This window comes from Saccoglossus kowalevskii, chromosome 7 (genome assembly GCF_978046115.1).
Source record: "Saccoglossus kowalevskii chromosome 7, keSacKowa6.1, whole genome shotgun sequence".
In the NCBI taxonomy this organism is placed as follows: Eukaryota; Metazoa; Hemichordata; class Enteropneusta; family Harrimaniidae; genus Saccoglossus; species Saccoglossus kowalevskii.
This window is the reverse complement of record NC_140647.1, coordinates 24,701,125-24,717,177: the sequence shown is the minus strand read 5'-3', so window position 1 is coordinate 24,717,177 and position 16,053 is coordinate 24,701,125. Positions and strand designations below refer to the sequence as shown.

The 16,053-nt window shown below is 43.9% G+C and overlaps 1 protein-coding gene across 1 annotated transcript; it reads left to right on the top strand.

Moving 5' to 3' along the window:
• The first annotated feature begins 69 nt into the window (after positions 1–69).
• On the top strand, positions 70–14,193 carry LOC144361257 (replication protein A 14 kDa subunit-like). The gene is made up of 4 exons (XM_085501347.1): positions 70–254; positions 3,498–3,572; positions 3,981–4,083; positions 13,635–14,193. The coding sequence occupies exons 1-4, from the start codon at positions 159–161 to the stop codon at positions 13,703–13,705; spliced, it is 345 nt and encodes a 114-aa protein (XP_085357473.1). The 5' UTR covers positions 70–158; the 3' UTR covers positions 13,706–14,193.
• The last annotated feature ends 1,860 nt before the right edge of the window (positions 14,194–16,053 follow it).

Here is a 16,053-nt window from a genome sequence, read left to right as displayed (position 1 = left end):
GAAAGAAATATTTTTATCGACAAATATAAAAACATTGCTGAAAGCTCCCCAATGACATGCGCAGAGTTGCGCGCCAATTTCGCACATTTGCTGATCTTGACTTTATAGCCGAGGAAGCGCTATTGATTATTTGAATATTTTCAACAAGTCTCGACACTATGGCGTTTCAGGATTCTGCAAGAACAAGGGTCAACGCTTCAATGTTACCTCAATTTCAAGGAAAATATGTTTGCCTTCTTGGCCGAATCAAAAGTGTAAGTCGAATTGCGTATGGTTTATAATGTAGGGCAGAAATCAATTCAAGGTCATTCCAGTTTTTGCCCCCCCCCCCCTTCCGATGGTTTAAATCCGAAGAGTCATAGTTTTACAAAAAGTATAGATGGTTTAATTCCGAGAGGTGCAATTTATTTGACTACATTTTTTCCTACATACCCATCCGCATACGTCAAATCAGTAAAGATTCCGGGGGGTGTTGGTTAACTCAAAGACCTTAGGTCTATGGTTAAAGGCCCAATTCACTTGCCCTGGGCAAGTGTGAATTGGAGGTGTGGCTATTCTAATGCATGGTGTTAATCACTTGCGTAGCCTATGATGCATCCTGTTTCAGTGGTCCAACATCACATGACTTTGATTGACAGTAGTAATTATTCAAGATTAGTCGCGCATCCCTTTCCCTGGTTCATCTTCTTTACTTTTATCCGCCAAAATCTCAGCTCGTACACAATTTATTGTCATAAATATTACACACAGTCACTGCTGTGATATTCATAGTCACATGCATCCACTTTGGCACAACATAATCGACCTGTAAGTTCGAGAAAACACAGTTTTACCGGAGCTTGGCTGGAGCTGTTTACTACAGCGTGACAAGCAAGGAAATGATCCCTATTGTTTAGGAGCGTATTTATAGTATACCTGGGCCTTTAACCAAAATCCACCACCTTAATAATCCATATGTAGGGGGGTAGAAAAAAAACTGGAATAACCGTGAGCTTGACAGTTCAACATGAGCTTGGAATATTCTGTTTGATGATTTACTAGAACAATAATTGGAAGCTTTTCAAAGATACAGTCTGTATAATATTTTATTAATAAGGATTTCTGGTGAAGTAGGTGGCCTGTGTTTATCAACACAGGGTGATGACGGTAGCAGGTCAACTTGACCTGGTGACGACTAGTGCAGCTTATCAACGTCAATCATGTTTATATCATAATCATCGACTACTTGTACATTGTTTCGGACATTGACTTATTGTGTTTTACATTACTTCACTTTGGCTCATTTAATTAAAAATACAGTCCCACTATCCAAATGTCGAACTGCACGGATTTTTACGTCAACTGTTTGAACTACTATTTATAAGGTCCTTTCTTAGATCTACGCATGATGCCCATTTCATGAAATTGCTATGCTGTACTCTTCGTATAACCTCAGACCACTAAAAAACAGACGAGCAACGCCTATTGTTTTAGGTGTCAATCGAGGATTACGCCAGTACGATGCGTGCCACGTCAGACCTTGCTGGTAGTTTATTGACACAAGCTTACCCGAAGATTCTCGAACGTACTCACATTTACCTGCTTTGTGTGTTTTCGTAATGTCATTCTAGTGCAGAACGCACAGGCGCATAATTTCAGAAATGCCATCTATGTGTTCTGACCTGTCCATCGTCGTCGTTTCTGTTCAAATCGGTCAATTTTTGGGTGATTTACGTCATTTTTAATGTTTCCTACTTTCGTCTACGATATTTATGAATACATAATGAGCAAATGCATAGTAATATTTCTCGTTACTTTGACTTTTTCTATAAACGTCAAATGGCGGTGTTGGCGTTGACAATGTTCCTTTGTGTTGATGATTCGTAGTTTTTGTGGACACTGCGTTTGAAAACTTGATATGCTCGCGCAACTAAGCGATTGAAGTCTTTTAATATTCGGTAGGAAGCTAGTATTTTCATGGAGCATAAATTATAATTGTCTTTATTTTCTTTTTTTTATAATTTCAGAAACATGGAGAATAAACATAGAAATAAATTGTTTATGTTTTGTCGCATTTGTGGAGAGTATTTAACCAAGAAAAACAAACAAACTAATACTACTTCCTGTGTACATCTTTCAGTATCTCGCGTGATTTGATGAAATAATAATGGATATCGCGTTATTACGTTATAGTCACGTTAGTTCGATTGGTTGTTTATTTGATTAAAAAGTTAAGCCCCAAAAACAAACGTGGTACACATCTGACCAAAGGAAAAGCCGTGTTGCTAGTCTGTTCTTTAGTGGTCTGAGGTATAACATAAATAATCCTTGCGTCTTTATAAATATATATAAATTTTTAAATTTAAACAACAGGTTTCTATTGGCCTATTGAATAACATTTGAATGTTTTCAAATGAAGTTGTTGACAACTGTGCTGGGTGGACTCAAGTAAAATTAAAAAATAACGTCGTTGCCAACTGTGCTGGGTGGATTCAAGTAAAATTATCAAATAACGTCGTTGCCAACTGTGCTGGGTGGATTCAAGTAAAATTAAAAAATAGCGTTGTTGCCAACTGTGCTGGGTGGATTCAAGTAAAATTAAAAAATAACGTTGTTGACAACTGTGCTGGGTGGATTCAAGTAAAATTATCAAATAACGTCGTTGCCAACTGTGCTGGGTGGATTCAAGTAAAATTAAAAAATAACGTTGTTGACAACTGTGCTGGGTGGATTCAAGTAAAATTAAAAAATAACGTCGTTGCCAACTGTGCTGGGTGGATTCAAGTAAAATTAAAAAATAACGTCGTTGCCAACTGTGCTGGGTGGATTCAAGTAAAATTAAAAAATAACATTGTTGCCAACTGTGCTGGGTGGATTCAAGTAAAATTAAAAAATAACGTTGTTGCCAACTGTGCTGGGTGGATTTAAGTAAAATTAAAAAATAACGTTGTTGCCAACTGTGCTGGGTGGATTCAAGTAAAATTAAAAAAATAACGAAGTTGGGACAACTGCAGGTTTTTGAATTGACACTGAATGCAAACATTCTCTCAGCATCAAAAGATTCTTGCCATTTCAAGATGTTATCTCAACACCGACTGACTGTTTATGGCCGTATTGCAATCTGTATATCATTCAGATTGATCTAATTTGCATGTTTAATCAAAGCATGATTGTGAATAGTAATATTTTTATTTCAAATGTAATCATTTGCCAATTTTATTGCTTTTTTGGTTTCAAATAATTGTAAAAAGAACTTTTATAAGCAATTTCATTAGTCCAATACCTCAAGCTATATTTCAAAGTTCATGCGACTAACACTACTTTTTGTCAATGCTTCGGATATTTCTATCAAATTAACAAGTTTTAGAACGAAAGGTGAAATATGTCCCTAAGGTAAATCTACTGAGTTGCCAATTTACTAATTGGATAAATTAAACCAAGCCATTTTAATAGCAAAACCTCTGTATAGTATTAAGAGCCCTTTTTGAAGCATTCTTTGATTTGTTACCATAATGTAGATTGATTCTGCTGGAACGTCGTTCATCGTAACTACATCTGATGATCAAGATGTCAAAGTTTACCTTCCTGAACCTGTAAGTATAGACGATGACATTTATTATTACAACATACCTTCTGTTCCCATATTTATGATATTCTTCTGTTTACTCTGGAACAGACGATGTCTTGTAAAAAAAAGATGAGAAAATCATAAAATTATGTAGCAGTGATCATTTCATTTTTGTAACGACGCTGTTAGTCATGCACGGTACTTGTGCAATCAAAACAATAACAGCCACAACATTGTTTAATTGTACACCATACTGTGAAGTCATTTAATAATATATAGCAAGTCTGTATTAATAAAGGAATAGTACGGCCTTTTCAAGTTATTGCTGCCACCAAATGGTACAGATTGACATACATATTCTAGCAGATGTCAACTTATGAGTAATTGTAAAATTGCACATCATCTTTAAAAGCATCACCTGTTTTTCCCGTAGCTGGGTGATGCATTGGAAGGAATAATTGAAGTAATTGGTGAAGTGACAATGAACTGTGAAATCACATGTCATAATTATGTCAACTTTGGTGACATTGACTTTGGTAAGTTATTTCCCACAAGTTCTTGTATTCTAACGACTCGTTATGTCATTAAAATCCAACTGTCTGTAAATGTGAATCTACATGTGGATTTTAGATGAAACAACTACAGTTTTGTATCGTATATCAATGCTGTTTAGTAGGTGGCTGTTAAATATAAATTGAAATGTAGATAATATTTAACTTAACATTGACTGCACAGCTAAAAATAGTTTCAATTAAGTCAGTTCATAAAACAAGCATGTAAGTAAATAAATATCAACAGAGTTAGGGACGACGTCAAAAGATCAATGTTGGATAAAAAACTTGTTTGCTTTAGTTTGGGGTGGGGGGTGGGGGGTTTGACCTCAAAAAGTTTCCATCCAACAAAAATGATTTAATTTTTTAATGAAGTCAAAAAATCCTTGGAGTATTTGTAGTTAGTTTTTTTCTATCCAATCATGGACAGAAATATCCGAAAATGAAAAAAAACACATCCAAGACAAGAAAATGGTTTGGTCCGAGTGTAAATATGTGCGTCAAATGAGGTCAATTTCGAGGTATGTATGGGGGTCTAAAAACTAACTCGGCGACGCGATTGTGCGACTCGCAGAATGTCGATTATTGCACTCTGTGACAGGATCGCAGTGTCACTCTGCAAAGAGCACGATTCCCATTGGTTGGTTGGTCGAAAAGTCTGAATCTCAATGGTCGATCGATGTAAGGGTACACAGCATGCCTTATGGAAATGTTTAGTTTTAAATGGTTATTTCGCCGACTGCTCGCGAACTACGGTAAACAAGTATTTACCGCCGACATGCCGCACGGTGCCGCCTAGTCGTCCCTTTCGAACCACTTGCAAGGTTGGTCATAATATGACCTAGATGAAAAATTCTTGATAAATAAATATAAATTACGTAAACTAGGGGTGAACGCGAAAGTCCTGTAAGTTTATATCGGAATCACGACAGACTGTAGGCAAGTCTAAATTAGTAAATATGACCCTTAGTTGCAGATTTTTCTTTGCCTCGTCTTGTCATTGGCGTCTTTGCTTTTTTTTTTACATCGTCATTGCGTTAGTAAGATGGTGTTATTAAAATAGAATATAGACTTAGAAAATAAAACGATTTCTCAGACAAAGTCTTGACTGATAATATTTTAATGCTGACAATGGACATTGGATAAATATGGATTGTTTGCGACAGGAAGCTTGTCACCCGTTCTATCAGAATCGTGAACAACAGAGTACATGTATTACCGATAGTACAATGTATACATGTACATGTTAGAAACATTATGCAAATATTAATGAAACGGTAGTAGTGTTAGCGCTTGAGCGCTGGTCTTTCCGAAATTTCGAATACCTGGGTTGATGAATCAAGGTACAATTATTGAAAAATCAAGATAAAAAAAATAATTCCCCTCCCGCTACATTAAGATCAATATGGACCACCGAAATTTAGGCGAGGGTTCTCCGAACCCGCCTATTCACATAGTTCATACCCACCATAGACTCCGGTCAGTCAAAATGACTATTTTGAACTGTAGGCATTAATCAGCGATTCTGCCGGTGACGGAGAGATAGAATCCAGGTCAGGGGAAGCCCCATGACCTCAAGATTCTTTTACCCCTTACGTCACGAACCCACGTGACCGAGGCCACCTGGCAGCGCCACAGGTAGCCGTCCTTCACTCTGGTTCCTTTCTCTCCACCTCGAGGACTTAGACCAACGCGACGGAAAGAGAGGGGGAGGTTGGGGGGGACCCGGAGTCTATGGTGGGTATGAACTATGTGAATAGGCGGGTTCGGAGAACCCTCGCCTAAATTCACTACGTTCAATTACCCACCATAGACTCCGGTCAGTCAAAATGACTATTGAACTGAGTCAGACACCGATAGGTGGCGGGTTTTTCCGAGCAAACAGAAAAAAAGCAGAATGATGAAAGACTTTTCCCCAGTCCGGGATGAAAACACACCCAAAAACCTAAGTTAAGACCCAAGAAGGGTGGTGTCTTACCTTGCCTGTGCTGTCTCCGAAGCAAGAAGCCAATGCTGCTGTGGTGACAGGGTTCGGTGTGCCCGAGAAAGCTAGACCCAAGCCGAACTCGGGAGTGATAAGCTTGAAGTAGGACCGAAACAGTTCGCATGAGGGCGTAGGTCGACAGAAGCGAAACCTGGGAGCTTCCAGGAAGTGCTAGTGGAACAGACAATCTGCCCGCAAAAATGCAGAGACTGACTTATCGCCTATGCGCAGAGGCCCCTGCAGTCGTTCGGGCTGGGTCAGCAAACAAGGCCTGACCCGCTACGACGGGGCCTAACCTGAAGAGACCCTGCTCAATAGATTGGGTGTCTCCTAGGTAGTAGTTGATGAAGACGTTCTGCGTTCTCCAGAAGCCTGCCCTCAGAATGTGTTTGAGGGGGGCACCTGACGCTAGCGCTAGTGAGTTAGCAATCGCACGGACCTCATGTTCTTGTACTTGGTGTCTCTGCAAGGTCTGTGTTGAGGAGGATAGTGTATTATAGACCTCCAGTACAGTCACAGTAATCCACCTGGGGATGGAAGTCGGGGAAACCGGCTTATCCCGCTTGTCAGGGCCGTAACACAAAAACATGTGTTTGGTTCCCTGTCTAGAAAACCTGGTATGGTTCTCGTAGCAACTCGGCGCTCGGACCGGGCAGAGAAGCAATTCCTCCTGGTCTTCCGGACTGACAATATTTGCCAGCCGGGGGGTGACGATCGGTTGAGGATCCTGTCCTGGGATTTGGTTCTAGGCGAGAAACCCGATTCGTGCCTTTGGCACAACTTGATTGTCCATAACGGCGGTACATCATCCGAGAAGGACAATGCCCCCCAGCTCTGGCCGACGCCTACCTGAGGCGAGGACCAGTAGGAAGACTATTTTCCACGTCAAAAATTTGAGTGGTGCTTGATCAGAGAGGCTCAAAAGGCGGTCTGCTTAGAGCGGACAACACAGCCGACAAGTCCCAGTTGGGCAGTTCCCTTGCATGGGGTCTCAGCGTCTGGAAAGCAGTAAATAGTCTCCTAATAGTAGGACAATCGGTTAGTCTTGTTCCCGTACGTTTGAATGGTGGGGCACAAGGCCGACCTGTAGCCAACGATCGCTGCGTAGGACAAACCCACTTCGTCAAACAGGTGGACGAAAGAGCCTGCTACCTGACCAATAGAGGGATGGTATCGATCAATCTCCCTTCCGCTACACTAACCAGTGTATGCTCGCAGCCTAGAAATGTAGGCTGCATTGGTGGAATCCCTGTTCGCCCTGGCCAGGACGTTGGCAGCCCGCTCAGATAAAGCTTTCGTATGTGCGGGTCTAATGAGAGCCTCTATGCGGGTAAGTGATACCCGCTGGGCTCGTGGTAGTGCGCCGTCTGGTTGGGACGGCATGTCCGGTAAGTCCGGGAGCACTGCTGGTGTTTCGACTATCGTTTCCGACAGAAGTGGAAACTAGGCCCTGTTTGGCCAATTGGGTGCGACCAATGATAATATGCAGGTGTGCACCTGTCGAAGTCTTCTCCGGTGCCCGGTGGACTAGCGGGAAGGGAGGAAAAGCGTACATAACTAAGTGGGTCCGCGGGGTAGCAAAGCGACCCTGGCCCAGGCTCCTGGAGTCAGCAGGAGTGTTACGTACGTCGGGAGCTTGGTGTTCCGGGGTGCGGCAAACGGTCTAACCTTGGACCGTCCACAGCCGAAACAGCCTGGAGGCTACCCACTGGGGTATCAGCCACTCCGTGTTCTGGAGACGGAGTCGCCCTGAAAGGGCGTCGCCAGACTGTTCCTCACCCCTGGAAGGTGGTGTGCGGTTAGCTCCACATTGTATTCCACGCTAGGACTGACAACGATGGGGAATGCGTCCCCCCCTCCTTCTTGAAGGAGACCACCGCTGCGTTGTCTGTGCGGAGCAGGACTCTGTGGTCTTGAACTACGGGTAGAAAGCGTGGTAGTGCTAAGTACACTGCTCACAGTTCGAGCCGGTTGATATGGTGGTCCCGAAACTATGCGGGAGCCATATCCTTGGGCTTGTTCGTCCAATAGATGCGCTCCCCAACCCTGGGGGGAGGCATCTGTTACCAGAGTCATACCTGCGGCGAGCGGGTCCAAGGGGGCCCCTCTGCCCGAGGTTGGTCAGTGACGACCACCAGGGCAGAGCTTCCTTCACTTGGTCCGAGATCGAAACCCGCCTATCTAGTTCCCATAGGGGAGCTCGGCGTTATAACATACGTTATACCGGGCGGCTGCGTAGTGCGGCCTGGGGAACGACCCTTCGAACCGAGGTCATCATTCCGATGATCCTCATTAGTTCACGGAGGGACACAGAGGGAACGCTGACTAGGCATTCGGCTAGGCTGCTTAGCGCTAAGCAATATGCTTGAAATAGCTAAGCCAAGCTTACCTCTGTGTCAAAACTCCATGCCCAGGGACACCAACTGCGCGTTGGCTCGAGGTGGGACTTGTCGATTTACTAACGAGCCCAACTGGTGAAGTAAATCCTGTGTTAGCCTGATGTGTTTGGCTATCACCCCTTGCCCGGGTTGTTGGTAACCAGTAGTCTGGGTACGGGTTGAGGTGTACCGACATTTGGTGAAGCAGCAGCACTACCTGTTTCATCCCTCTGGTGAACACGTAGGGCGCTGTGCCTAACCCGAACGGGGGGGCACCGAAGTTCGAATATTTGGCCCAGCTGGGCGATTCGAAGAAGATGGCAACTCGCTAGGAGCATCGGTACGTGCAGGTAGGCCCCGCTTAAGTCTAGCGGGGCTAGCCAGTCAAAACGGTGGATGGAGAGAAGAACCCTGAATGGTGTCTCCATGTGGAACCGATCGAGGGGCACATACTGATTCAGTCTGTCTAGGTCCAAAACTGGACGCCTGCCACTTGTAGATTTCGTACTACGAACACATTTGGGTAGAAGCCTGGACTTAGTTCCGGCTGATGTACCCTGTGTATGGCGTCTTTACCCAGCAAACTGCTACTTCCTGTCTGATTGCTTCCGCCTTGCGGGAGTCCCCTGGCAGTGCCCAACAGGGGAGACACTGACGGGGGGAAATGGAGATTTCAGCGGTATGCCGTAAACGGATGTCACCACCTGGAAAGGTTCAGGTATCGGTCACCCGCCGTTTCCAAACCGGACTACACCGGCGCAATCTGTGTACGACAGGGATGTGTGGCCATGTGTTCGGCAGTTGCAAGGTGGGGTGCTCCCTTCACCCATGAGGCGAGTTCCCCAAGGCCTGAAGTAGTCACTAAGTTGTGATCTGGCCACTCACCGAACACGTGCCTGTCCCCCCCCCCCCCCCCCCCCCCCCCGGTTGCAGAGGTGAGCGTCAAACATGCTTCCCCTGCTGCCGGGTAGACGTCCGCCCAGAGAGGGTGAGGAGCCACCACCTGGCTCTTACCTCCCTGGGGGCGCGCCACTACCCTTCCCTCCCATGGAAGGGTATAAGCGCTTGCCTCCTGGCTGACTCTGGCTAGCGGACAACGCCCTAGGGCGTTTTGTTTTCTGTGCTTGGGGTGCCCTCCGCTTGCCCATGGCAGAACCAACTGGCTAGTGGATTCGATCTGAACCCTCTGATTCATTGCACTCCGAAGCTTCGAGACTGTACCCACCATTCCCTGAACAAAGAGGGTGGAGGGTGTCCAGTCTGCGTCACTGAGGTGGGGGACGTACCCCAGCTCAGCTTGTCGGCGAAAACATGTGCGTCTAATGTGCGGTGGCCCACCAGTAAAAATGTCGCCTGGTCTAGGAGGCTGGTGCGTTCTGCCTCCAAGGTCACCAGAGTGCTGGGCACGCATAATAATGCGCTCAAGCAACTCTGCCCTCAGGGCTAGATGGGTCGTCCTCAATTGGCAGACACCCATGGAACGCGGCTATCCCCCTTTGCCCGGTTTGCCAAATTCGTGGTACCGGGGTCTGGGGAAGGAGCCTTGGAATCCGGTTGGGGGCGTTTTGGTCTCATCCCACGCTATGGGGTCTGATCCCGAGACACACCGACCGGGTAGCGTTTGGTCCAGTGGGAAGTGTTGCCTAACGTTATCCCCACCCGGGGGCCTTAAGCATTACATCCTCCGCGGCTGACCAACGCCGCCCATCAACACCGTTTGCGTGCTCTGCGCCCCACTCCGCACTCAGACGGACAGGGGAGAGATGTGCCGACGGGGTTGCTTTGGATCCCGACGCCTGTGATCCCATAAGTGTTGAAGCCACCTTAGGTGGTCACTTTCGGATCAAGGGTGGGGGTATATACATCGTATCACTGGGATCGATGATACTCCGCCTCACCCCAAAAGCGTGGCTCACCGAGTCATACAGATGGAAGACTCTTAGGGATCGCCCGGAGTACCGGCTGTATCCAACGCGAGCAAACTGCGTCTCCTTTAACTTAAAATATGTGAGAGGGAGCGTGTTCGACTGTGCGTCTCATGACAGGGTCGGTTCCCTCTGGGGACGCCCGTGGGTCGGTAAGAAAGTAGTCAAAACCCACAGCGGGGACCGGACACAAGGATAAATTCGTTACCGTTGTACAGTTACCGCGTGACGAACCCTAGCTGGCTGAAAGTGGGGGGGGGGGTCAACGCGTGCCCTGCCCTGAAAGCCCTGCCCCGAGATCGGAGACTTGGCTGCCAGCACCCCGTTGGCATTCAGTGCCCGCGGATCCAGAGAAGGACCGATGCAATTAGCCTGAGCCTCGGCCACCCCCCAAAATAGTGGGAGAGCCGTGACTGGGAACGGGGGTTCCCCAGAAGAGACGTGTTTGAATGCAAACATGCTTTCGTGTCTCTTCCTGCTTGCCCACCGAGGGGACACAGTGGAGACAGCTTGCTCCGACTGCGTCTGATCTACCCGGCTTGCCAGGGACGCAACTGCCCCGACAGTCCTTCGACCAAAGCCCTCAACTCGGAGGCAAACTCGGCGCCGTGAGAGGAAGGGTCCACGAAGAGACCCGCAACGGGCCCCATAGGAGGAAAGCCTCCAGGGGCACAGCCTCGCTGCAGCCGGTAAAATCGGGTAAAAAACACCGCCTGAAAAAACAGACTGTGAGGATGCCCTCCGATCAACGGGGAAGACCGAGAAAATATCGGTACCTCCGCCGTCGAGCCTCTTACTCGACGTCCCGGTACACGAAGTACCGGTAGCCGAGCGTGAGGACTTTCCACTCATGCAAAACACGCAACTCACTTTAACCGATTTGTTTACTGGACGCGCGACCTTGCTGTGACGCGGTCAGTGTCAGCGATTTTGATGGCTCTGAAAAAAAATCTCAGGCCTCAGAACTCCAGTGAAAAAAACACGCTTTCACGCAAAAAAAACCCGGAACCCACACGTAGCCACGACAGCATCTCGGATGCGGGTTCTATGCTGGTAGATTCTGAATAAACCACTGTACGGTCGTCTCGAAAGACGAGGAAACCGGAAGAAAAAGGCAGCGAGCCTTGGAGCTGTCATCACATCGATATATTGCTAAATACATTAAAAATAAAAGACGACATGCATGAGGGAGACGAATTACAGTTGTAAAAGGTGCCGCCATAAAATCAACATGTGATTACGTAGTGGCGCCGGATTTTGATTTCTTTGCTGTGAAAAATACTACACGCAAAGGGGAAAACGACACGAGGGTAAAAAAAGACAAGGAAAACTTATCTTACCAGCTACCATGTCGGATGCCGAGCAGCGGCAACAACCCAAGCTATAAATCCGGACAGGAAAAAAAGCAGGCGATCCAGCAGAGCTCGCTAGATTTCATCTCCACTCTCGGCGGAGAGAAATTAAGAGTGAAGGACGGCTACCTGTGGCGCTGCCAGGTGGCCTCGGTCACGTGGGTTCGTGACGTAAGGGGTAAAAGAATCTTGAGGTCATGGGGCTTCCCCTGACCTGGATTCTATCTCTCCGTCACCGGCAGAATCGCTGATTAATGCCTACAGTTCAAAATAGTCATTTTGACTGACCGGAGTCTATGGTGGGTAATTGAACGTAGTGAATTTGACGTTCATTTAAAAAAAAAATAAACCATAATTTTCAGTAATACTGACTTCGAAAATTATGATACAAAAATAATTCCATTCATATACCATAAACCAACGCCATTTTTGTTTACTTTTCACAACTGTTACAAAGTATTTCATTTCTGGTTAAAATACCAGCTAATCGATCGTAGACCACAAGTTTGGAGTCCGTTTATGATCTAAACGAAGGCAGACGATTGCAAACAACTGCTGTCATGGCAAAACGTTGCACATCGTGAATGATTTTTTTTTCACTGCATGCAAATTATTTTCCCTGATGCACTCAACAAAGTCAAAGCTGACGTACAACATTCGTTGCAGAACGCGTGAAAAGTACTTCGCGTTCCACTCGCTTTGAAGCTGCCGCCTATGCTAATGAGCATAGTCGTCAGGACGAAGCCTTACAACTCCAAGATGGCGATAACGTTACACCGTAAATAGGCAGTCAAAACTAACGTTCACGTTAAACTATTTAATTTTTCTAGCCAGCGGTGTGATGTGTGTAATCACCGTAAACCATGTGTTATTTGTTTGGTCCCACAATTTGTCTTTCATGTGCTTGCCGATCACCGAACAGCATGTTGCCGGTACATAGTGTTTAGACACTTTTTTTTTACTGTACCATTTTCACCATTTAAAACTTAATTTTTTATAAGTCATGCATTGAACATCAACCATTGGGATTTGCGCTGTTCGACCCACCAACCAATAGGAATCGTGCTCTTCGCAGAGTGACACTGCGATCCTGTTGCAGAGTGCAATAATCGACATTCGGCGAGTCGCACAATCGTGTCGCAGAGTTAGTTTTTAGACCCCAATACATACATGCAATTTCAGGGCATGGACCTAGAGCATGTGCAGAACCCAGAAAGTAGTTTGCGCATGCGTATATTCCGCTTCATTATTACAACCAACTGCTACGCCATACTGCTCTCCGATTATCAATTTGTATTTAATGGTGAATGTTGTCTGACACCATGATCAATAGTTATCAATTAAGTTTCAGTGGGGGGGTTTCAGGAAAAAACTAAAAGAATTAAGTTTTTTATCCGACATTGATCTTTTGACGTCGTCCCTTACATGAGGGTATATGTTTTGGTTGATCACCGTTGAAGGCTTGTAGTGATAGCAAAGTGTGAAATATATGACCACACATACTGAACAAACTGTAATACAATGTCGGTCAAAACAATACAAGCACATGTAAAGTTTAATATTTCACACGTACATGTACACCAAAATTGTATTTATTATAAACTGAATCATTAAAATATTATTCATTGTGACCGTATACATACCTCTGTAATTTTTGCCGTATGCTCTACTAATAGAGCCAATACGGTATTTAAATCAATTTTTTTTCCCAGCAAATGATAGTGTATTTTGACGTTTATATTTTATTTCTTGGTGTAACTACATTCATACTATTCAAATAAATTTTAGTTTTGAGTAGCCTCAATGTGTGATCATCACCCACCCTCCTTTTGCACTTTTACACAATTCATTCAACCAGAGTTGAAAGTATTTAATGTTTCAATTTTTGTATCCACAGACGTCAACCTCTATAATGAAGCAATCAAGTTTACGAGTGATTTCCCACAGCATTATAAACTAGTGGAATGAAACCTGATGTCATGATGCATACCATTGTCTGGCCCTTGGGGTTGCCAACTCGCCTACTTAAGTGTACGCACAGTGGATATTGGATAATTAGTCATGCCTGCTTCAACAAATGGACATCTAAATTATCCAGCAACAATGCAAGAACCCCAGTAACTGCATATTTTTGTACATTACAACATTTATGCTATTTGCAATTCAAACAAAGTCCCTGAAACACAGATGTGTTTATTCGTGCAAGCTTTGTAAAGATATATTTGGTTATTCTTTTGTAAGATAGAAACTCTTTGTATCGTTCAGAGTTTAAATATCACATGAAGTCAGCTGTATCAGGGTACCATTGTTTAGTACATTTTAAGAACTTACATTTGGTGTACATGCATAAAAATTCATTGTAAATGGACTGAAAGTTTTCTCTATCAAGATTACGCTTCTGAAGTTTCACTTACATTATAAATATATATTGTTATAAATTAATGTTAGAATTCAAATTGACCAATCCAGAAATTGTATTGTAACATCATATTAATGAGTATCCGATCAGCAATTGCCTCTCAAAATATGTGGACAGTTGCTACGTTACATGAAGGCATGCGTGTACGTTATGAGCATAGACAATTTTAAATATTTGCATGAAAGCAGACACATTTACAAATGTTTGTTTGTTTACACTACAACAAATGCAGTTTCCAAACAGCGCCCTCACTAAGTATTGCCTAATGGTGTATCCTCGGGGGCGGACATCCGGGCATTTTCACCGCCTGGCAACCTGCGGCGGTGAAAACAAAGGCCCAAAACTCGCAGAAAACAGTACTTTGGGATGATTGTTGAGACTCCCCTGAACAGTGTAACAAGATTAGCCCTACGTGTGTAACATGTATAAATTTGGTTGTTCGGGATTACTTCAAAGTTGAGTTTGTGTTGTTTTCTCGAATTTTCACCGGCTCCACTGGCGTTCCACAGCAGCGCGCACAGAGCCCATAGAAATGCATGTACAGTGGAGAGCGTCGTAGCAACGTGGAACGTCTTGTGACGTAGCTCCGCCCCCGAGGATATTGAAAATGAAGGTATTTTTTTATTTTGGAATAAACTCTGCACAGGCCTCTACATTGCAAGCTGTAGTGCTAAATGCGAACTAAGAAACTCCATGGGGGAAGAATAAATATAAACAGGGGCCAAACTGCGAACATAGTGAGTAATAATAGTAATAGTGAGTAAACCTGGTAAAAGTACCAGTACTTGAATTTTCCAAATCCTTAAATTGTTATTGAAGCATTTTAAAAAGGATTGTTTTTGCACTGTAAACAAAATTCATTTCTTTACACGATTGCAAACAAATCGTACATCCCGGTATATGGTTCTTGAGGGTGGATGCTTCTCGTAAGATCAAACCGGTTGATAGTATTTTTGTGAGTACTGCAGTATATAAACAATTTTATTATGAATTATCAGGTTACAAAATGTGTTATTTTTTGTATCCAAACCAAGCATCTATAAGGTTCTTTAGGTGGTCAAAAGGAGCAACCTGGCTACCTCATTCCTGGCTTACAAATAAAATACTTTAAGAATGCTTCTAACAATAAATTTTAATGTAGAGGGCTGTAACGTTTCTTTCATACAATATTAACATTGTGATAGTCTGTCCGATCAAAGAAAGCTTTGAACTAATATGTGCTGTGAGGGTATTGGAGGCATATGAAGAAAAAAAATGGGGATTATTAGCCTTGTCAACTAGGATCCTGGAGACTAATATTGGTCTGATTCACAGTATTGAAGTTTATAATAACTCCTATTAAAAACCCTAACCATAAGTTCCAATTGTTTCTGCCATTCTGGGACCAGGTCTTTGATGCGAAATGGACTTTGCTCAAACTTGGTGAATACATGCAACCTTTACAGCTCTGATTCAGCCAATTAGTTTGGGTGCTAAATCTGACAAGTCTGGGCCAATTACATTCAGACTTTACATAGTTAGACAAGCACTTTAATCAGGACTAAAGTTTATACCATTTGTTAAATATCAAAATCACAGGAGCTTTCTAGTCAATGACATTTTAATGGTCATAGGAAAAAATTGTCAACAACTGTTTTTGATGATAGCAAGTATATGTCAAACATTTTTATTTTCAAGTGTACACAATATTTACAGATAGCCTTTTCACCTCCGCTATTTCCACAGTTCAAACCATTATGAAGTGGACTATGCCTTGCTGTAGACAAATGATGTACATAATTCAAAGATGTCGCACATTAAAATGTACAGTACATATACTGCAAACACATTAATTATTCGTTGATTTTTAATTTCTCTATTTTTGCCAGTAAGTAAAATCAACTAAATTCATTCAATA

Excerpts from the sequence above, each read along its gene's own strand:
- LOC144361257 (XM_085501347.1), top strand. The coding sequence starts at position 159 with ATGGCGTTTCAGGATTCTGCAAGAACAAGGGTCAACGCTTCAATGTTA. Across the intron at positions 255-3,497 it reads TTCTTGGCCGAATCAAAAGT|ATTGATTCTGCTGGAACGTC; the intron begins GTAAGTCGAATT and ends ACCATAATGTAG. Across the intron at positions 4,084-13,634 it reads CTTTGGTGACATTGACTTTG|ACGTCAACCTCTATAATGAA; the intron begins GTAAGTTATTTC and ends TTGTATCCACAG.